At 43.8% G+C, this 23,861-nt stretch overlaps 1 protein-coding gene across 1 annotated transcript; it reads left to right on the top strand.

Moving 5' to 3' along the window:
- The first annotated feature begins 6,759 nt into the window (after nucleotides 1-6,759).
- Nucleotides 6,760-23,502, top strand: LOC112414682 (T-cell-specific guanine nucleotide triphosphate-binding protein 1-like). Its single transcript, XM_024767254.1, is given in 3 exon segments — nucleotides 6,760-7,000; nucleotides 21,806-22,995; nucleotides 22,997-23,502. Coding segments are annotated over 2 exon segments (1,245 nt in total). The 5' UTR covers nucleotides 6,760-7,000; nucleotides 21,806-21,825; the 3' UTR covers nucleotides 23,072-23,502.
- Nucleotides 23,503-23,861: the final 359 nt, after the last annotated feature.

The raw sequence follows: 23,861 nt of genomic DNA, 5'->3' as shown, positions 1-23,861 counted from the left end.
TCACAAAAGGGATAGTGGCTGGGATTCAGCATTTAAGGCCTCCAGCCAGACCTTCTGTTTCAGAGAATCCCTCTTCCCATCAATGGCAGCTTCAGTAATACTGAGAAGGCATTGCATGAAGATGTGCTTCTTGTGGGCTGCTTGTGGGCTGGGAGCTCCCGTGGAAGAGTGGTCTCCAGGTTTGGGAAATCAGTCAGACACACAAATGCTGAAGACTAAGAAGACCTGAGGGTCCTTCACACTGGCCACCAGTAGTTTTTCCAGACAGTTGTTTCAAATCTTTTGTAGGATTCTCTCCTTATCCAAGGTCACAGTTTTACACCTTTGTTCACTATCTAAATCACTATCTACATTGGTTCAAATGAAATTCTTCTTCATTTTTCCAATTACTATGGCCAGCTCTGTATCATTTTCTTTGAAGTGTATAGGAGAGATGATAATATAGTCTTTCTTCCCTCAAACTTGCTGTGTGGTCATGGGTGTGCTGTGTTACCTTCCAGGATCTGTTAATAATTAACCTTGTTTTTTCAAAGTTGCCTGATGGTTGTTGCTGAGATGTGTCTTGTAATCATAATAAGAACCCCAAGGGCCAGTCCAGTCACAGAAATATCTCCAACTTGGGAAATTTTCATAGCAGTGACATATATCCTACTATTTTTTACATACTAAAATGCTTCCCTTATTGTTTTAGTAGCTATAATTTTGCGGTACATGGGCCTCTCACTGTTGTGGCTTCTCCCGTTGCAGAGCACAGGATCCAGATGCGCAGGCTCAGTGGCCATGGCTCACGGGCCTAGCTGCTCCGCAGCACGTGGGATCTTCCCGGACCGGGGCACGAACCCGCGTCCGCTGCATCGGCAGGTGGACTCTCAACCACTGCGCCACCAGGGAAGCCCTATATATGACACTTTTTAAACTTAAAAACTTTAATCTCTAGTGAAAACCAAGAAGTATGTCATTATGAACTATTTGTCATACCAGCATTTTCTGATTGGCAACTTTATGAACATACTTGATAACCTCTGAAAACATACACTGTCTCATAGCATAATTTCTTTCTTCTATGTGGTACAAGACATGTGTCTAATAAACCCAAACATCTCTAGTTTTTTTTCTCATAAGAGGACAAATGTAGGTAAATTTAGACTTGTCTAGAAATCAATGTTTCAGTATTTTATCTTATTTAAGAATTTTCTAGACACTCAATGAATTCTTATTATTTAATTTAATTTTGCAAAACTCTGAAGTTCCAAGTACTAAAAATCTGGAGAGACTGTAACTGAGCAGGACCCTATTGGGCCTGCCCAGAACACATCCCCCGCGATGTCCGCTACCTGTCTCTTATCTGTAGAAAAACTTTAGCCTCCTAGGCCTTCCCTGAGTTCCAAAGAATACATTTCATCGGAGAGGTGAGAAAAGGCAGAGATAAAGGAAAACAGTCAAGCAGACAAAATAATAATAGTTTAGTCATTAAACAAAGTCAAAACCTTTAGTTCATCCTTGAGGGGTATAGATAATATTCTGAGTGGTGCCCTTTGAGCTGTTTTTTAGGTAACTGTATGATGCCCATAGCCAGTCTGACCCCAGACTGGTTGGAAGCAGAAGGCTGATGATGTTGACTCCACATTACCTCACTACCAACCAATCAGGAGAATGTCCACAGGATGATCATGAACCTCACAACCCCCCTCCCATTCCCTGTCTTTAAAACCTTTCCCTGAATGCCATTGGAGAGTTCAGGTCTTTTAATCCCTAGCTTCCTGGCCTCCTTGCTTGGCGCCCTGAGATAAATGTTGCACTTTCCTTCACCACAACCCAGTGTCTGTAGATTGGCTTTACTGCACGTGGGTGACCGGACCCAAGTTTTGTTTGGTAACAAGATTATTTTTAAGAAGACATTCCCAAAACGTAATGATTTCCAAAGAGTTCACCCCAGAACTCTTATTTACATTTAATTTTTCATCATATCAATTTATTTTTTTTTAATTTGCCACAGAAATAATATGAACTTATTTGACTTTCAGTAAACCTATTATACTTGACACTGATGACTCTAAAGACATTATTAATTAAACCTACAATCTTAAACTTGTTTTTATTCATTAAAAATTAGTCCTAGGTCATGTGCTCCTTTAAACATTTGGGTTAGTTTCTGTTGTATTTAAAAATATTTGATTTGTAAGCACTTACTTTCCTTAAAGCCAGTTAAATAGGGCCCATTTACAAATTAATTTTTACATGAAGTCAGACAGAACCAGCTTCATTTAAAAAGTTAGTCATGAATCAGGTATTTCAGTATAAGCTTATTAGTTTATAATAACAGATGAAATAAGTTGTTTATTCACTTGAGTTTAAAAGGATTCTTTTTTCTTTTATTAAGTTCAACTTCTACTAATTTAGCCAAGGCCATAGTCTCAGGCAATGTGGGCTGTGTTTGCATTTCAAGAACATGACATAGAGTTATAACTGCAAGTTTTGTCCTAGGAATACTTTTATTTTTTTAGGGTCAGGATTTTGAAAAGATACTTTATCAAGCCAGCTTTCTCTAAACACACATGCAAAAAAACCCCCCACAAAAAACCAGTTTTGGAATGTCAGAAGAGTTTCATGTTGCCCGTTCTCCAGTGTCTAAAGAATACTATGGTCATCATTTTAAAAACATAATAATCTTTTCTTCCTTGGAAGCATAGCTGAAAATTTTCTAATTGTGTGAGATACACCCTAGGGGACTACAAGATGGAACAGAGCTCTGATTATCCATTATTGTTATTTATGGTCAATATTACCAGAAACAGACAGACCAGGACCAGATGAACCAATACTCAGCAGTCTCTCAGGGTCACAGTTCCCTAGGGAGAGAATGGAGGATTGTCTACCTACCACTGCAGATGGGGGTACCAGCAAGACTTGGTCCAACAAGGAGTTTTCCAGTTACCAATCAGGCAGCGTCAGATGGTGAGGGACTCCTTGACCCAGAAGGAAAAGTCCAATTAAAGTGACAGTCTGCTCAAAACCAGATGACCAAATTTTATACCTTTTCCCCCAAAAGGAAACCTCCAATCAAGGCAACCAGTAGGTAAGAATACCCTGGTGTCATCACATGTGACGTTCCACCACTTACCAGAGACATATCATAGACCAGACCAGGACCAGAGCCTTGTTTCTTTCACCCTGGAATTGAAAGCACTGTGGGCCAGTGATGCCTGGTCAGTAGCAGTGCTTGGGGCTGTCCCTGAGCCAAAGGTGCCCAGGCAGCTGCTGGACATGTTCTGAGAGCTTCCACTGTAACAGGGTGATAGAGTGGGTCTGTTTACCGAGGTTTGGGCAGAGACTGCAATGTCGATGACAGGTTAGAAAACACCCAGCTAAGAGAATGTGAACCTGGCTTTACCACCCTTGATTCCATCCCTGGGTCAGAAAACAATGACTGACAGGTGAGGAGAAAGGAAGACAAGGATCACTTTTTAGTGAGCCCTTTGCAAGGGAATGTGCTTTCACTTTAAGCCAGCTATGGGTCTGGACTTGGTCTTCCTGGGTAAGATACCCTCATCCAAAAAAAGCTGGATTTCTTCACCATTTGTAAACCCTGAACAGGAAGTAAGAGGCCTGTGGGTCTGGGCTGTGCCTGTCCCTGAGATTCCAATGGGGATGTTAGTGTGAGCCACTCCCATCCCTACCGTGGTCCCTCCTATGTGAGGGACATTCACTACACCAGGGGTCATCAGTAGGATTGTAACTGTCTCACCCAAGTATGTCGTTCCTACCCTTTATATTTCCTCTCAGCCAGCTCCCATCCTTGTAATGGGGTCAAGTGTGATGAAGAAAGAGGAAGGAGCTGACTCTTTCCCTAACCCCACTGCAGCTATCTCAGTTGAAGGAAGGACTGAGCCAGGGCAGGGGAGATTTCAACTTTATAAGAGTCTGGAGATCGTTTATTAGACCAACTGGACTTTTGCTTACCTGAGTGGAACTAGGAGACAGGATATTTCCTGAGCTGTTCCTTCCCTCTGTCAACCAGGAAATGTGTGCTTTGCCTCTGTGCATTTTTCAGAGAGACCATATTGATATCCAGGGATGCCTGCCCCATCCTGAACATGTCATGCCCTGAGGAGACCAAGATATTAGAGGCCTATTCTCGTCAGTCACCACAGAACATTGCCCAATGTCAACTGAAAAGCTTAGTAAACATTTGCAGGGTAAAGGAAGGACCACACCCCTTTTCCACTTCAGCTACTGCTTTTAGAGTTAAGGCACTTTCAGAGGGTTTTCTGGACAAACTCAGCCATTCTAGGCAACCCATTTTCTGCCTGTCCTCCTTCCCTTTACTCCTGTTCCCTGCTTTGCTTACCTGCATCCCCAGTCCTAGCTTGGTCTCTGATGGAGGCCTGGCACTCAGCTTCTTTGTCCACACTCTAGCCTGCTCAGTGTCTGGTGGTGAAAGTCTTAACATGCAAGCATCACATGGGTTGAGGGTCTACCAGAGGTGGAGGAACATGAGAGGAGGTGGTATAACCAAAAGAGGCTGCTTCCTGGACCTTGTGAATTCCCTTGAGCCCAGTTCCAAACCATTTCAGGCATCTAATAGACAGATTAGCCTGAAAGGAGAGCCCAGACCTAGAAAAGGTTTCCAAAGGGTGGCCCTAAAGTGCAATCAGCAACCTTTGTATATCTCTTGTAGACTTTGCCCAGATTCTACTTTGGTTCCTACTCTGTGCGGGGAGAAAGCACCTTTGCAGAGGCTCACAGACCTGTGACAGAATCAGTTAAGAGTTTCTCCTGCAGAGGCTGCAGCTGTCCAGGTGCCCAAAGAACAATGCCACTTGGCAGGTGACCAGTACTGACCATGACAGGTCTGTGTCACCTGTGGTCCTGAAGAAGATTCATGTGATCACAGGGCACTTAGGAGCAGAAGGTCAGACTGTGGGCTGTGAGATGTGTATTCAGGGCATCATGTCCCAGCCTGTGGGCAGTTCAGAGCAAAGATGGAGAAGGCATGAACTTGGTTTTCTTATTCCTTATTTTACTCCTGAGGTCTTTAATTAGCTGTTTGTCTGTGTTCATCTGCATGCAGAGCTCATCGTCAAGTTCATTGTGAGTTTCCATCTTTGCCTTGTAGTTCTTTCTACCTGGAACGCCAGTCTCTCTTGTCCCCACAATGATTTCTCAGTCTCTCTTCCATCATAGCATTGATTGTCTCTATATGTCAGACAGAGTATTTCTCTGATGTACCCAAACGATGGAAGGAGGGAGAGATTCGTGACTGACTGCAGAGAAAAGAATATATGCAGCACCAATGTGGAAAGAACTGAGATATTTTTCTTTTTAGAATCCTCTAGTTACTTACATAACCTACACACTGAACAACTATCCCAAGAAACAGAACGTCTTCAGTAACTATACCTATCTATGTGGTCCTATTTACTCCATGCTCTGTCACCAGCCCTTGGGTAACAACTTCATGAAGTATGTGTTTATGATTGCTTTCTTTCATTTGTTGTTTTATCACTGACATATTCATGCCTTAACAATATTTTGTTGTGTTCTCCTGAAACTTTATTTAAACGGCATGATACTGGTTCTTAATTTAAAAACTTGGCAGTGGGCTTCCCTGGTGTCACAGCGGTTGAGAGTCTGCCTGCCGATGCAGGGGACACGGGTTTGTGTCCCGGTCCGGGAAGATCCCACGTGCCGCAGAGCGGCTAGGCCCGTGAGCCATGGGCGCTGAGCCTGTTCGTCTGGAGCCTGTGCTCCGCAGCGGGAGAACCCACAACAGTGAGAGGCCCGCGTACTGCAAAAAAATAAAAACTTGGCATTATGCTACTAATATTTATTTATCTATTATATCTATGACTCATTCTTTACGATGCTGTAGAGCTCAATTTATTTATCCCTTCTCTGTCATTGGCTATCCTCTCCTTTTTCACAGTTATGAAGACTGCTGTTAGGAACACACTTCTACATATCTTCTGGACATTTGTGCATAGTGCCTCTCAGGTACCATCTTAGGAGTGGAAATGCTTGTTCTCAAGGTGCATGAATGTACAGTTTTTTTTTGTTCTGTGGGTCAGTTCATTCATCCCTGTGCCAGCACTCAAGTACAGCATTAAAGTATACTTTATTTTTACAATGTATAAAATATACATGAAAAATACCATATATGGTACTGCAAACCCTCCCATTTCTTCTTCTTCTAAAGAAAATTTGGTATTTTCTCCTTAATCTTCCATGTAAATTTAGGAGTCCAGGCTCCTCCCTCCTCTCTGTGCCCAGCTCCTTGTGGTTTTGCCTTGTGTCCCCAGAGCCCCTTCCGGTAGTTTGATTCGCTCATCAGATGTGACCCCATCACCTACCGGAGTGATCCACGCGCCAGGTTGACAATGTGGCAGTCACGTATAGGTTTCCTAACGATGAAAGAACAAAAAAGACAGAGAAAAGTTAGAGAAATGCTTCTCCCTCATTCACTGGAAGTTTTGAAAAGTTTCTCACAGCCTTCCTTCTTCCCTGTTGTCTGTGCTCCCCTGGGTGTCTTGGCTAGGTGACCTCCCAGGGGTCCTCGGAGACTGGCCTTTCCTGACCCCTAGTACCTCTCTGCCCTCTCCTTACTCACTGATCCTCTGGAAGTCACACTCTTGTATTTTCTTTACTGGAAAATGTGGTACTGTAGAGAAAGACATAAACACGATTTCCCTGGTTTCATTTTCATTTCTGGAAATGTTAGTTTCAACTATCAATCTTTTCCTCCTAAGGGAGGGGCTCAAGTCAGAGGCTATTGTACTCCCTGCTGCCTCCCATCCTGGGTCTCATTTCCCAGGCAGGACCGAAGTTTGCCAGTCCTTGCTCTCTACTGTGTCTGCCTTTATCTGGGCGAGGACAGTTCTCTGGATTGTTCCTGTGCTGGGGGCTGCGGGGAGCACTTCAGCAGATTCTGCATTTTCTACTGTTTTAGTGGAAACATTCGGGTCGGAGCTCTGACCAGAAATGTCTTTTCTCTGTTGAACTGGTGAGTAAGCAAACTCTTTGCACTTGCAGGGATGGGATGCTTGTTTTTTGTTTGGAGACCTGAGGGGCAGGGCTGGCTGGTGGAGAGCTGTGGTTTGGTGCAGAAGGCCTGGTCATCTTTCTCAGGTGGTTAAGGGAGTGAGGGAGGGCCGAGAACTGCCCAGGGCTAGGGCAATAGTGGTGAGAATGGGAGGAGTGACTGGATTCTGGATATATTTGTTAGGTTGCAGGATTGGGGATGTGAAGTGTGAGAGAAAGAAGATTATGTGGACAGCCCCATGTGCAAATGAGGGGTGGCATTGATATTACCTGAAAGGGATAAGACAAGGGAAGAGAGGGATGGGGGCTTGAGACAGGTTTGGCCTTGTTCAGTTACTAAAGATTACCCTAGACATACAAGCGGGAGATGTTGTATAAACAATGGGATATTTGGGTCTGAGGTCAGAGGAGAGGCCTGCAGTAGAGATATAAATTTGGGAGTTGCCAGCACATAGGTGGTGCTGGACAACATGGGACAGGTTAAGGAACTTAAAGGTGCAGCAGGGCTGGGACTGAGTCTGTCATACGGGAGGAAATAATTTTCCTCTACCCTTGTAGGTTCTTATGGCTGGTTTCAGAATTAAAATGACATGAGGCAGATTAATAGAAGAAAAACACAAATTTAACTTTGTATGTGCAGGGGTTCCATACTGTGAGGCACACCTGCGTTCAGGCAATTAAGGCTTATATGCTATTCAGATTTCAGCAGCAGGGGTAGGAGTCTGGGACTTCGAAGAGGGAAGTCAATTTACAGGACGATGGAAAAATAAATGTTCGGTAAACAATTGTTTGCCATGCCTTGCAGAAACAATGGGAAACAGAGAAGACTTTGATCAAACAGGCCTTGCGAAGTTTCCCCAAGTCTACCACACTAGCTCATAGTCTTAGTAGAAATCTCTGGTGATAGCTCTTCTTCCTGAAATAAGCCCTTTATCTAAGTTCTTTTAGGCAGTTAAGGGGAAGGTAAAAGCTCTTCCTTAAAGATAATCATCCTAAAATAATCCTATGCCAACGAGATACATTTTGGGACAGGAAATTTCGCTCCCCTATGCTGTGGGCACCCCAATTTCAGATCACACTGTGTGGGGAGACGTGCACACAAAGCAAGGAGTGGTCGGCCACACCCACTTCCTGCTTTAGTTTAACAAAATGGTGTTGGGGAGGAGAAAGTTTTCCTCTACCCTTCTGGGTTTTTGTGGCTGGTCTAAGAATTAAATTGACATGAGACAGATTAACAGGAGAAAATAAACAAATTTAATTACTATACCTATGAAAGAGAGCTCCAGAAGATTATGGGGCGCAGAGGTAGTCAGACAATCAAGGCTATGTATTCATTCTGAGCAAAGGAGCTGGGGCTAAGGGTGTAGGGCTTCAAAGGTGAGGAAGATAGGACACAGGGTAATGGGAAGAGGAAATGTTTGGTAAACAAGTATGTGACCCGCCATGTAGAGACAATGGGACACAGAGAGGAACGTGAACGTATAAACCTTGGTAAATTTCCCGGTCTACATGCCAAGCTCATATTCTTTTTAGTTACCTCTGGTGACAGCTCCCTTCTTGGAACAAGCCCCCCCGCCGATCTAAATGCTTTTAAGCAGTTAAGGGGAAGGTAAAAAGGAAAACTTCCTGAGTCTTCTGTTTCTTAAAAATAACCAACCTAAAATCATCCTCATATTAGAGAAGCATTTTGTGGTGGCAGTTTTATCCCCTACGCTGGTCATTCATTTGATTTTTCTTTCACCTTTGAAACAAAATGTCTTCTCATTGCTCTAGTACCCTTCGTTTTTATGACTTAAAGGTCACATTTCAAATACATTCAAGATACCCTCTCTCCAGGCTGAGGTCCTCCATGCTGTGTAACATCTGAATGGGACTCATTCCTTCTTTCTCCCTATTGGCTCATATATGGCAATAATTGCTGCTCCATTTCAAGGTGAACCACCACATAGATATTTCAACTCAGGTGGCCACAAACTAGTTAGACCACTGTCAAAGCTCTCACCTGAATAGCAGGTACAAAAGGGTTGGAGTGAGGGAATTTGTGAAGGGATATTTTGAGGGAGATGTTAGGGTGTGGGATCCCCAGGGCAAAGATGGAGGGTGATGCCTGCTCCTCACTTCAAACTCAGAATGAGGGTTTTAGCAGGAGCTTTGGGAGAACAGCTAGAGGACAGGGAACTGGGTCTTTCCCAAGCCCGAGATATCTAAACGTGAAAGTCAGGTTAGCAAGATGTGGCAGGCAAGCCCAAGAAGGAGCTGGGCGGAGAGTATGTTGGGGTGAAGGGGGTGATGTGTGGTCCGTACATCTGATCCAGGCCACGTGCAGGAGAGAGCTTGTGTGGGGTCACCTCAGGACATTTCTCAGAGGGCTACCTGCAGGAGGGACCAGTCTGGAGTTGATGAGAGAAGTGTGGGATGTGCACGCAAACCTAGGAGTCATCAGTGAGTATGTGATCTTGTATCGTTGGGGCTGGAGGAGATGTGGGGGAACTGAGTAGACGGAACAAGGAGGTTCCCTAAGGCTACACATCTCACCTCTCTTTAGGGTTCCCAAAGGGAGACAGTGTTTGTAAAGGTCTTCACCCCTGGACTGGGTGGTTTCACTTCTAGGGAAATGATAGGAGTGCCCGTTTTCAAATTATCTTGCCTTTTGTGACTCTAAAACCCACCTTAAAAATCTCTCTCCTCTTTCCCCTAGTTTACTTCTCTCCCCATCACAGACTACCGCAGTCTTTTCAATTTAATATGTGTCAGGATATTCATCTTGAACATATTTATTAATGTATATTAATGTATATATATACCCATGAAAGCTATATAGTAATGCTTTATGTTTATCCCTTTAATTGTCCACAAAAAGTATTGAGCTTAAAGTCTGTTTTATAATAAAAATACCTATTTGGTCTTTGTCCACAATTCCTGGAAGGAGCTCCTAAAAATGTTGAAATTTCCTCAGTGATAGGAATGTCTTTTGTAAGATAATGAGATTATTGGGGCAGGGAGCCTACAGAGCATCAGGATGGGGGCTGGGGGCCAGAAAGATCGAGCCAGAATTAAAGGGTTGGCAGTTTCAGTTCCTTCCTACCCTCCCTCCCTCTAAACTTCAGGGAGTGGAGGAGGGCTGGAGATTGAGTTCAATCATCAGTGGTCAATGACTTATTCAACCGTGCCTATGTAACAAAACATTAAAACCCCTAACAAGGTCAGTTTCTTACTTCCTAAACTCAATATTATTTGGGGCATCTCTCTATGTTGATGTGCATAGATCTACTTTATATTTTCTGACACAGCAGTCAGTCAAATGTATATCCTATTATTTATTAATTATAAAAAGGACCCAGTATTACGTAGGGTACAGACAACGCTGTTGTAAAAGAGGGACTCAAACATGGAGACAGAGAACCAGGGAAGCCTTACCCTCCCTCTGAGGGCAGTGCAGAGGGGAGCAGACTGCACAGCCGGGTGCTGGTTTCGTCTTGGTCCGGTAGAGCTCAGGCCCTTCCCATCTTCACAATCCACCATCTCCATGCCCTTGTCCCCATCTGTGTGCTTGTCTCTAGGGGAGCAATCTAATCTTCTCTGATGATCACATCAAGCTTGGCCCACATTTCACTTGGTTCTCTCACTCTTCTGTCTCTCCTCTGGAAAGCAATCTCTATGAAATCAATGATTTCCATTCCTGAAGCTCCAGGGCTGGGACAGTGCCTGGCACAGAGCAGACACTCAATAAGAATTTGATTAGAGAATAAAGGAAAGAATAAAGAATGATTGTGCTTAGAGAATAAAGGGAGGATTTGCTTCTAGAATAAAGAGGTAAAGGAAGGAATTATTGGACAGTTCACATGCTGTTTTCATTTCCCCTCTGATTGCTTTGGGCTTATTGAGATCCCTTTTGTAAGGAAGTGATAGTTTCTGAAGATATGAACTCAATATTACTGGTACTATATTTTCACAAGTCCCAAAGCCTTCACATCAGAGGGGAGGCTAGGCTAGGTTTTAGGCAGTGGAGTAAGATGGGATACAATTATCCTTAAGCACAGTTACTCTCTGCTTAAACAACTAAGTTGAGGCCACACAGAGTCTCAAGTTAATACCTGTGGTTTGCGGTCAGTTTGAATGTGAGCCATGGACACAGGACTTTTCAGTAAGCTCAGAGCCGTTCACAGCACTAATGTCACCTTTGCCACCACTTAAGAGCTAAGCATCCATTCAATTTCTCTTGAAATGGTAGGAATGGTCACCATCTAAGAGTTTGGTTATAAAATAGCATGGGGATACATCAATTTAAAGTAAAGTTTACAACAAGCAGACAGAAAGTGACATGTGGAGAAATCCCTAATTTCACAGGACTGCTCCATGATTGCTTCTAGGTGAAGGTTTGGGCAATTGTCTACTCTTTCCCAACTGCTCCTAATGCTGGCTTTACATTCTCCCTCAGCCACCAGTCTTATGAATGAGTCCAGGAGTAAAAGATGCATTTTGTGTAGGAACCAGATATACTCAACACACATGCACAGACACAGGCACATACCTGAGAAAGAGATTTTACCACAGAATTTGCCATCTCTTCACTTTATTCAATTCCAGTGGGTAACTTAAAAAGTAAAAAACAACTCTTGTTGTAACCCACAAAATAGATTTCACAACTTCAGACAAGCAGAATGAAAACCACTCATTAGTGGATTTCCCGTGCTGGTTTCTATATAGCTCCCAACATGCCCAATTATCCCAAGTCCCAACCAAAGGGACCCATGGAGAAGTGTGGCCCACCTTGCACCAGATGTGGAATCTGAGGTATCGAGGACTTCTGTGAGCCCAGAATCCAATGTACATCAAGCCCCAAGTTTGTTCCCCATTTGGTCATTATCATGAAAGGCTGACAGAAAATCAACATGCTCGTTTATTCCAGGAAAGTATGATAAGCCTCAACATCATCAAAGGGCCTGGTACTGAACAGGACACATCTGGGGAGACGGTGTTTGAAAAGCTCTCAACTCACTAACATCATCTGTAAAGGGAAGAGTTGGAACCCTGCAATAGAGATAGTTTCTCCAACGCTAATACACAATTAAACTGAGGGGGACTGAAACGTCCCATTAGACGTCTCATCCTTGAAAGCCCACCTAAGGTCCCTATTCCATGGGAGGTCCACCCTGGGGAACTAGTGGACTCACAATTCCAGACGCCCCAGAAATGGCCAGTGGCTCCTTCTCCAGCTTAGACGCTAAGAGCGTATGAGTGGCACGTCCTGCCCTCCTTCTACACATGTGGTCTCCATCAGAAGACCCCGAATGCCAGGAATGTGGAGATGAGAGGCACACTGCCTCCACACTGGAGGGCTGGATGGGTTTCAAGCTCAGGTTGCTCCAGAAGGAAGAAATGGAACTGTGGAGGGTTGGGGTTGTCCTAGGGAGAGCTGAGGGAAAGGAGGGAAGAGGAGCTGGCAAGGACAGTTGGTTGTCCTGCAGCTTTCTCCTTCAGCGGCCCCTCGGGGACACTGGAGCTCTCCGCTGGGTTGTTTCTAGATCCAACTGCTGGCAGGGCCCCAGCTCCAGGGGGACTCAGGCAGCGGAAGTTTCAGTTCTATTCCTGGAAATGACTCCAGGTGTCCAGGAAAGGAGCACCAGCTTCCTTTCTGCATTCCGTAGTGGAGGGGGCACTGGCCTGAGCCAGACTCTAAGGCGTCAGTGTCAAGTCAGTGCACAGAGGCCAAGCACAGAGTTGGGGTGTCCTGGGTCCAGCCCTGCTGCTTCCCTCCAGAGCCATGTCCTCGGATTTGGTCCTCAGCTCAGTCCTATGTCCACATTCAGCTTCACCGTCACTCAGACCCTGCCCCTTCCTGAGGCTCAAGACACTGTCTGCAGAGATGCTCCCTGGTGTTGCCCATCTCACTCAGCGCTTGGGCTCACTTGCTATCACCAGCTTTGCTCAGAGTGCATATTCTCCATCCACCACTGCCGACTCCAAGCTCTGACCCCTACCTGCTGTCAATGTACCTGCAATGCTCACCACTGGCCAGGTGACCCTGGGCACCTGCCTAACATCCTAGTGATTGTCATGTGCTCGCTCTCAGATCAGAAGGAAAAGCTCCCCAAGTCTTCTGTGGGCAGGAGAGAGGCCCCAGACAGAGGACTGTGTGAGTGTAACAGAGTTAGAAATTTTTCAAGGCTTACAATGCTTCCAAGGTTTGGGCAGAGGTTGCAAACGTCAATAATAAGATAGGAAATTCTTATGCATCTAAGAGATTGTGAATTGAGTTTAGCCACCATTGATTCCTTCCCTGGGTCAGAAAAAGTTAGTTGAAAGGTTGAGGAAAGGGAGAGGCAAAGATCACTTTAGTGAACTTGTTGCAAGGGGTGTGGCCAACAGTGAGGGCTGGATGTTCTTTTCTCGGTAAGATGATATCAGGAGGTAAGAGGCTGGGGCTACCCACCTTGCCCAACTCTAAGGAGGAGGTAGCAGGCCTGCAGGTCTGGGCTGTGCCTGTCCCTGAGATCCCAATGGGGATGTCAGTGTGAGCCACCCATGGCCCCACCTACGTGAGGGACAGTCACCACACTAGGGGCTTCAGCGGGATTGCACCTGTCCCACCTGAGTGTGTCTTTCCTACCCTTTATTGTTCCCATCCTTGTAACAGGGTCAGTAGGAGGAAGAAAGAGGGAGAAGCTGACTCTTTTCCTGTCCCTGCTGCAGCTGTCTCACTTGGTGGAGGGACTGAGCCAGGGCAGGGGAGATTTCAACTCTGTAAGGGTCTGCAGATTGTTTATGAGACCAATTGGACTTTTGCTTACCTGAGTGGGACCAGGAGACAGGATATTTCCTGAGACATTCCTCCCCTCCTCCAACCAGGAAATGTGTGCTCTGCCTCTGTACATTTCAGAGACCTTATTGATGTCCAGGAATAACTTCCCTGTCCTGAAGGTGTGATGCCCTAAGGAGACTGAGATATTAGAGGCCTAGTCTTGTCAGTCATCCACAGAACAGGGCCGAATTGCAACTGAAAAGCTCAGTAAATATTTGCAAGGTAATGGAAGGACCACACCCATTTTCAACTTCAGCAACACTTTTATAGTTAAGCCACTTGCAGAGGATTTTTCTGGAGGAACTCAACCTGAACCCTGCTGGCCCACACCCCAGCCTGAGGGCTTTAGGCAAAGCATTTAAGGCCTGTCCTCCTTCCCTTTTCTCCTGTTCCCTGTTTTGCTTTGCTAGTATTCCCAGGCCTAGTCTGGTCTCAGATACAGGCCTGACACAGCCTCTTGTTCAGCTCTCCAGCCTGCCCAGTTCCTGGTGGTGAAGTGATGACCATGCAAACATCACGTGGGTTGAGGGCCTGCCAGAAGATGGAGAAACATGAGAGGAGGTGGCTCAACCATAAAAGAGGCTGAATTTGGCTGCCTGCCTGGACCTTGTGAATTCCTTTGAGCCCAGGTTCAAACGATTTCAGGCATCTAATAGACAGATTAGCCTGAAAGCAGAACCCAAACCTAGGAAAGGTTTTCAAAGTGTGGACCTAAAGTGCAATCAGCAACCTTTATATGTCCCTTGTGGACCCTGCCCAGATCCTACTTTGGGTTCCTACTCCGTGCAGGGAGAAGGCACCTTGCCAGAGACTCACAGACCTCTGATGGGACCTGTTAGGAGTTTCTCCTGCTAAGGCAGAAGCCGTGCTTGAGTCCAAGAAACAATTCCATTTGGTAGGTACACAGTAGTGACCATGACATGCTGTGTCACCTCTTGTCTTGAGGAAGGTTCATGTGATCTCAGTGGGCTTAGGGCTAAAAAGTCTGACTGTGGACCATGAGGTGTACATTGAGGGGCATCACTGAGCAATGGCGGCTCCAGGCCAGAGCCTATGAAATGGGGCACCAGACTCAGAGTGACACTCACAATGAGGACCAGCCCAGCCCTGGGGAACTCTGAGTGGTGTTTTTAATTAATACTGAGGTCTTTTATTTTATTTTATTTATCTTTTGGCTACGTCGGGTCTTAGTTGTGGCACATGGTATCTTTGCTGAGGCATGCGAGATCTTTAACTGTGGTGCACAGTCTCTTCGTTGTGGCGCGCGAACTTCTCTCTAGTTGTGGCGCGCAGGTTTTCTCTTTTCTATTTGTGGCGCACAGGCTCCAGGGTGCGTGGGCTCTGTAGTTGTGGCATGGGGGTTCCAGAGCACATGGGCTCCGTAGTTTGTGTCATGCAGGCTCTTTAGTTGGGGTGCGCGAGCTCAGTAGTTGTGGCATGCAGGCTTAGTTGCCCCTTGGCATGTGGTATCTTAGTTTCCTGACCAGGGATCGAACCTGTGTCGCCTGCATTGGAAGGTGGATTCTTTACCATTGGACCACCAGGGAAGTCCCAAAACTGAAGTTTGTTTTCGTTTTTTTTTCTTCTTTGTTTTTTAAATTTATTTTTGCTGTGTTGGGTCTTCGTTTCTGTGCGAGGGCTTTCTCTAGTTGTGGCAAGCGGGGGCCACTCTTCATCGCAGTGCGCGGGCCTCTCACTATTGCGGCCTCTCTTGTTGTGGTGCACAGGCTCCAGATGCGCTGGCTCAGTAGTTGTGGCTCCCGGGCCTAGTTGCTCCATGGCATGTGGGATCCTTCCAGACCAGGGCTTGAACCTGTGTCCCCTGCATTAGCAAGCAGATTCTCAACCACTGCACCACCAGGGAAACCCCTAAAGCTGAAGTTTTTAATTGGGTGTCTGTATGTGTTCATCTACATCTACAGCTAGCTGTCAAATTCATTTGTGATCTTTCACCTTTGCCTTGCAGTTCTTTCTGCCTGGAATGACAACCTCTCTTGTCCCCACCTCCTCCCTCGATGATTTCTCTTTCTTCCATCATAGCATTGATTGTCTCTATGTGTCAGACAGAGTATTTCTCTGATGCTCCCAAACTATGGAAGTAGGGAGAGATTCATGACTGACTGCAGAGAAAAGAATATATGCAGCACCAATTTGAAAGAACTGAGATATTTTTCTTTTTTAAATCCTTTGTTTACTGATATAATATGATGATCACCTACACACTGAACAAACATCCCAAGAAATAGAACATCTTCAATAACTATACTTACCTATGTGTTCCTATTTACTCCATACTCTGTCACCAGCCCTTGTTCAGCAACTTCATGAAGTACGTATTTACGATTCCTTTCTGTCATTTGTTGTGTTATCACTTACATACGCATGCCTAAGCCATATTTTTTTGTGTTTTCTTGAAGATTTATTTAAAGAGTATTCTTTTTTCCTACTATTTTTTTCTACCATTTCTACTAAATTCTATTTATTTTAAACTCAGTGTTGTGTTACTAAGATTTATTTACCTATGGATAACAATGGATCAGTGTTGTAGAGCTCCATTTATTTATCCATTCTCTGTCAATGGCTATCCTCTCCTTTCTCACAATAACGAAGACTGCTGTTAGGAACACATTTTACATGTCCCCTGCACATTTTTGCACAGTGACTCCTAGGTACCATGTTAGGAGTGGAAATGCTGGGTCCAAGGTACATGAATGTACAATTTAATAAAGTGAATCCATATTTTTTTCATAGTGATTGTGTTGATTTTACATTCCCAGCGGCTATATTTCAGAGATTCTACTGATTCACATTCTCCCTGGTACTCAATATCGTCCAACTTTAAAATTTTTCCAATTGAATTGACGTACAATGTCGTCTCACTGTGCACAGTTTTGCATTTGCCTCATTACTAAGGAGGATGCTAAACTTTCTGTGTGCTTATTGACCACACCTGTTTTTTGTTTCCTGAGAAAGATCTGTTCATTTCCCCCCATGCCCTGCACTTCCATACTGGTTTGTTTAGCTTCTTAGTGATCTCTGGCATTTTAAAAATACCTTCTTAGTATTGATTTTTAGTTTACGACATTTGTGCCCGTATCTTCTCCACGTGTCTGGAGAATTTTTACCGCCCTGAAGCATTTATTTTCATAAACAGAAACTTTTCATTTTAATGTACTCTAAGGCACCCCATTTGTCAATCTTATTTATACAGTTATCTTCTGGGTATCTTGTTTAAAAAATTTTTTCTGTACCCTAAGATCTGCTATATTTTCTAATAGAGTTTTCTATTTGAAGTTTAGATCTTTACTCTTCCTCTAGAGTTGATTATCAAAAGTGATATAGGTAGGGAATCAGTAACATTCTCCAAATGGAAAACCAGTTTGTACAGCTCCATTTACTTGATAGAGCCTTCTTTACTCACTGACAGTCCATGTACTGGGTTGGCCAAAAACTGCCTTCAGTTTTTAAGTAAAAATAAAAGACACGCTTTTCACTTTCACCAAGAACTTTATTGAACAACACAGTCACCCTTTTGTTCCGCTACCTTCTGCCATTTTTCAGGCAACTTCATAATTCCATCTGCCCAAAAGTTTGTCATCTTTTTGAGCAAAGAACCGCTCCAGGTGTCTTTTACAGTCTTTCAGGGAATTGAAAGTTTTTCCATTAAAAGAATTTTGTAAAGACCTAAATAATGGAAACCTGAAGGTGCAACGTCTGGTGAATACGGCAGATGAATCAGAACTCCCCAGCTGAGCTGTAAAAGTTTTTGCCTGGTCATCAAAGAAACATGTGGTCTTGCATTATCCTGATGGAAGAGTATGCGTTTTCTGTTGACTAATCCGGGACGCTTTCGTGAAGTGCTGCTTTCCGTTGGTCTAGTTAGGAGCAGTACTTGTTGGAATTAATCGTTTGGTTTTCCAAAAGGAGCTCATAATAGAAGACTCCCTTCCAATCCCACCGTATACACAACATCACCTTCTTTGGATGAAGACCAGCCTTTGGTGCAGTTGGTTGTGGTTCATTTCACTTGCCCCACGATCTCTTCCATTCCACATTATTGTACAGTATCCACTTTTCATCGCCCATCACAATTTATTTATTTATTTATTTTTTCATCACAATTTATTTTAAAAAAGATACGTTTAAGTAGAGAATTACATGTGGAAATATGGTCAAGAAGGTTTATTTTAGCATAAGTTATGTTAGGATCCTAAACATCAAAGTGCTTAACATAACCAAGCTGGTGCAAATGATTTTCAACACTTGATTTGGATATTTTGAGTATGTCGGCTGTCTCCCACATGGTATAACATTGGTTGTTCTCACTTAATGTCTCGATTTGATCGCTATCAACTTCAACTGGTCTATCCAACCGTGGAGCATTGTCCAGCGAGGAATCTCCAGCACGAAACTTCGCAAACCACTTTTGACATGTTCAATCAGTCACAGCACCTTCTCCATACACAGCACAAATCTTTTTTGTTGTTGTTGTTGCGTTTCAGTTTCATTTTTACCCTTCTTGAAATAATAAAGGATAATATGCCAAAAATGTTGCTTTTTTCTTCCATCTTCAATATTAAAATCGCTACACAAAAATTCATCAATTTTGATGTCACTTTTTATTTTTATTTATTTTTTTGCGTTACGCGGGCCTCTCACTGTTGTGGCCTCTCCCGTTGAGGAGCACAGGCTCCAGACGCGCAGGCTCAGCGGCCATGGCTCACGGTCCCAGCCTTTCTGCGGCATGTGGGATCTTCCCGGACCGGGGCACGAACCTGCGTCCCCTGCATCGGCAGGCGGACTCTCAACCACTGCACCACCAGGGAAGCCCTGATGTCATTTTTTAAATGCACACTGATATGACAGCTGTCACATACACTCTAAGAAAATTTTTTCAAATGAAGTTAAAGACAACTAAGTGCTACTAGAGCCATTTTATGGAAAAAAACCGAACGAACATTTTGGCCAACACATATGTCTCCCTTTCAACATAATTCCGCACACGCCTGAGTCCAAGACAGGGATTTTGGTATTGTGTTCTGTGGGTCAGTTGGTTTATCCCTATGCCAGCCAGCACCCAAGTACAGCATTAAATATACTTTGTTTATTTTTATAATGTATAAAATATACATGAGAATATACCATACAGGGTATGGCAGGTCCTCCCATTTCCTCCTTGAAATGTGGGTTCTCAAATATCTGTCAGATTTTCCAGAGGGAGAGGCTCGGGTTAGAAGGTATTGTACTTCCTGACGCCTCCCCCTTCGGGGCCTCATTACTCAGGCAGCAGAGAGGCTTGCTAACACTTGTTCTCCACAGTGAGCACAGGAGCACACGGTGTCTGCACTTCCTGGTGAGAACAGTTCTGGGGAATGGCCCTGCGCAGTCTCAGCATTTTCTGCTGTTCTAGTGGAATCATTTGGATCTGATCTCTGTCATAGGAAGTCTGTTTTCTCTCTGGAAAACATGCTCTATACCTGCAGTGGCCAAGGCCAGCTTTGTGCTTGGAGGGCTGAGGACAGGGCTGGCTGGTGGAGAGCTGGAATTCCATCCAGCAGTTCAGGCCAACCTCTTTGAAGAACAGACAACCCCTGTGTCTAAAGATGCCTTTCCTTTCTTTCTTTTTTCTTTCTTTTTTCTTTCTTTCTTCCTTCCTCCCTTCCTTCCTTCCTTCCTTCCTTCCTTCCTTCCTTCCTTTCTTTCTTTCTTTCTTTCTTTTCTTTCTTTCCTTCCTCTGAGAAAGATGTAAGAAAATTTGGGGCAACAGAATGTTTACTGGTTTCTCCAGTAGTAAACTATGTAATGTTTAATGCACACTCAGGGTTTTCTGATTCTAGCCTTTCATTACCATAGAGATATTTAAATCTCTTTGAGTTTTGGTAATTAATAGCAATGCAAAATAATTCGTTTCTTCGCCATTTCCTTACTCTGTGCAGGCTATAACCAAATACCACAGACTGGGTGCATTATGAAGAAAAATCTATTTCTCATACTTCTGGAGAATGAAAGACCAAGATCAAGGCACATGTAGATTAGGTGTCTGATGAGAACACACTTCCTAGATGAATGTCTTTTCTGTTTAAGCTCATATGTCAGAAGGGTTAAACTAGCTCTTTGGGGTCTCTTTTATGAGGGCACTAATCCATTCATGATGGCTCTGCCCTCATGACCTAGGCACATTCGAAGGGTCCATTTACTAATAAAATCACTTTGAGCATTACATTTTATCTATGGATTTATGGGGACACATTTAGTCCATACCCATATAGAAATACAATCTGTCTATTGAGGTTCAATAGTCTTCCCAACTTCTTCTTAGAAGACAGCACTCTTGTCTCACTTTGACATTCATTTCAATATTCCTGAGCTATAAATGTGTCTCTTCTTTGGTATTCTCCTTTCAACTAGCATTAACATCTGCTTATTTCCTTCATTAGTGATCAGTTAAATAAAATTCTTAACATGTATTCATTTAATATTTTTTGATAGTCATGATTTTACTTTTTTAAAAAATTGTCTTTGCACAATATGTGGAATGGGGATGGAGGGCGTTCAGCACACCCCTGCGGGCCTCTCACTGCCGTGCCTCTCCCATTGCAGAGCACAGGCTCCGGACACGCAGGCTCAGCAGGCATGGCTCACGGGCCCAGCTGCTCCGCGGCATGTGGGATCTTCCCGGACCGGGGCACGAACCCGTGTCCCCTGCATCGGCAGGCGGACTCTCAACCACTGCGCCACCAGGGAAGCCCTAAATATTTTTTAAATCACAGTTTCTTGGTATAACTTTCCTCACTCATAGTGAATGATAGGAGGTATCATCAATATCATATTAATAATTTCTTTAAATTGCCTTGGTTTAATCAGATACCCATGTTTCAAAACTGTGCTGAATTGGATAGGGAAAATTAGAGCTCTTATTTACTTCCTCTGCAACTTCCTGTCACATGTTTTAACTTCCACCCAAACTGGTCCATAAAGTGAGGTAAATAGACATTAAGCTGCCATGGGGTAACTATTACCACAATGACTATGTTCTTGGTTGTCCACATTATGGAACATACATCCTGGCAGGCAGGCCACCTGGTGGGCTTGTCTCTGTCTCCTGCCTCTCCCACAAGGCAAGTCCTGTCCTGATTTGCTGCAGGTTATTGGAAGTGAGGGTCTTTCTGGAAGTCGTCTGTGCTCACTAATGTGTTGGCCTAAGTGATTCTTCCTGCAGAATGGAAAGGTGCTGGGCTCTGTATTCAGGCTTCAGGAAAATGCAGACAGTCTATATTAGTTTTCCATTGCTCTGTAACAAATTACTACAAACTTAGTGGCTTAAGACAATATACATTCATTCTTTTATAGTTTTGGAGGTGAGCAGTCAAAATGAATCTTAAGGGGCTACAATTAATGTGTCAGTAGGACCGGTTCCTTCTGGAGGCTCCAGGAGGTACTCCATTTTCTTGTCTTTTCCAGGCTCGAGACACTGCCTGGCATTCATTGGCTCATTGCCCTCCCTCCATCTTCACTACAACTTTTGTTCCTATTATCTCATCTTCTTTTCTGCATTTGGCCATGCCTCAATCTTATAGGGATGCCTGTGATTATATTTAACCCATGTGGACAAACCAAGATAATCTTTCCATCTGAAGATCATTAACTTAATCACATCTGCAAAGTGCTTCTCACTATGTAAGTAACATATTCACAGGTTCTGGGAATGTGGACATCTTAGGGGCCATTTTTCTATCTCTACATTGTCCTGACTCCTGGGACATATAAATCATCAGCTTAGAAAACAGGTAGTCTTTTCTGTAGCAATGGAAACAAAAGTCATCCGGAAAAATAAATGAACTGTAGTAACATGAGTAAGTGTGAGAGATGGGATCGATCTGTTGAGACCACTGTGTTTCCTCAGCTAAACCTGCCTGTTCTGCTGCTTCATTCACCTTACCTCCTTATTCCCTTCCTTTTCCACAGATCATCCAGGGTTAACTGGCATGGATTTGTTCACCTCCTATTTCCTGTCAGGAAAGAATTTTGAGCAATTGGCCCAAAAATGTGTCCCTCACTACTCCACATTGATCAGCAAGGCAGTGGGGATCCTCTCTCAGGAAAGTGTTGAACGTATTCAAAGAGTCTTTCAGGAGGGGAAGCTAAAAGAGGTGGTTGAAGAGATTCAGGAAGCACTTCAGAAATCTGAGAACGCTCCCTTGGATGTGGCTGTGATCGGGCAATCTGGTTCTGGGAAGTCCAGTTTCATCAATGCCCTGCTAGGTCTTGGTCATGAAGAGGAGGGGTCTGCTCACGTTGGAGTTCTGCCAACCACCATGAAGAAAACCCCCTATCAACATCCGAAATATCCCAGTGTGACCTCCTGGGACCTGCCTGGAACTGGGACTCCCAATTCCCTTCCAGATCCTTATCTAGAAATTGTGGGAGATGATGACTATGACTTTTTCATCATTATTTCTTCTTCACGGTTCAGCTCAAATGATGCTCTCCTGGCCCAGAAAATCAAGGAGAAGGGGAAGAATTTCTACTTTGTTAGAACAATGGTGGATGTTGAATTACACAGTGAAGAGAAAAGCAAACCCATATCCTTCAAAAAGGAGAGAGTCCTTCAGCAGATCCGAGATGACTACCTGGCTATTCTCAGCAACATCGGAGTATCTAATCCATGTGTCTTCCTGGTCTCCAACTTTCACCCGGATAAGTTTGATTTCCCAAGACTGCAGGAGACATTGTTGCAGGATCTCCCTGCTCATAAACGCTACACCTTTGTGCTCCAGTTGTCCAATTTGTCTGATGCTTTCATTGAGGTGAAGAGAGTTATCCTCAAAGAGAAGATCTGGCTGAATGCCCTGAAATCAGCCGCTTTGGCCATCATCCCTTTCATGGCCTTCTTCAGTGGCTTTGATTTGCCTAAACAGGAGAAGTGCTTGAATCTTTATCGAAGCTATTTTGGTTTGGATGAGCAGTCAGTCAAAGAGATTGCCCAGAAACTGGGCTTATCTGTGCAAGAGATCAAGAGCTCCACAAAGTCCTTGGATTTCTGGTTATTTGTGAAGAATGACAGTATAGCAGCAAAGGCCATGAAATGTGCTGAATCCTTTTGCTCAGTGAACGGAGGACTCCGATCTTCTATCTTTCAATTTTTGAAAGTATATTTTTTTACGTTTGAAATTCATCAATACGGTGGCTGATGATGTTAAAATGCTGTTGCATAAGACTTTAGAGAGCTGAAGTCTAAGAGAATGAGGCAGAGATGGGTAGAGTTGCCTAACCGAATAACAAAAGGGCCTCAGGTCTTGTGTTCTCTGGGTGGGAGCAGGATCCTCTTCTACCCACCACCAAGACCAACACTACCCTAAAGTAAAAAGATTGTCTCACTGTTGGAAAAAACCATTGCTCCACATTGATGCTATACTGCTAAGTAAAGGGGATTTGACCATAACCTCTTTTCTGTACTCTCTAAGCTATTTTGCTCTAATCATGACAGATATGCACCATATAACTTTCATTAATCTCCTGGTGTTATAAGGTATTTTTCATTTGCAAGTTTTACTCTGATAATAAACATTTGGTAATAATTAAGATAACTGTTATCTATTGGCTTTTTATGATTATTATCCCCAGTCATCATTTAAATACCATCCTCACCAAAATAAGGGAAAAGACACAACTATGGGAATATGGCCAAGTGAACAGTTGATGATGTGTGTGGGGAACCACAGCAGGTAGAAGAAGACAGGTTTAGAGAAATGGTTTAGAATGTAATATTTGTATATTTTTGATATTAACCCCTTATCATATATATAATTTGCAAATAACTTCTCCCATTCAGTAGACTGACTTTTTTGTTGATATTTCCTTCACTGTACAAAGCTTTTTAGTTTGATGCTGTCCTAAATGTTTATTCTACTTTTTTCCCCTTGCCTGAGGAGAGAGATGGAAAAAGAATATTGCTAAAAGTGATGTCAACCAGCTTACTATTTATGCTTTCTTCTAGGAGTTTTATGACTGCAGTTCTTAT

The sequence above is a fragment of the Neophocaena asiaeorientalis genome, unplaced genomic scaffold (assembly GCF_003031525.2).
Source record: "Neophocaena asiaeorientalis asiaeorientalis breed wild unplaced genomic scaffold, Neophocaena_asiaeorientalis_V1.1 scaffold87, whole genome shotgun sequence".
Lineage (NCBI taxonomy): Eukaryota > Metazoa > Chordata > Mammalia > Artiodactyla > Phocoenidae > Neophocaena > Neophocaena asiaeorientalis.
Note: the sequence above shows the minus strand (reverse complement) of the source record. Positions and strands in the feature narration are given on the sequence as shown.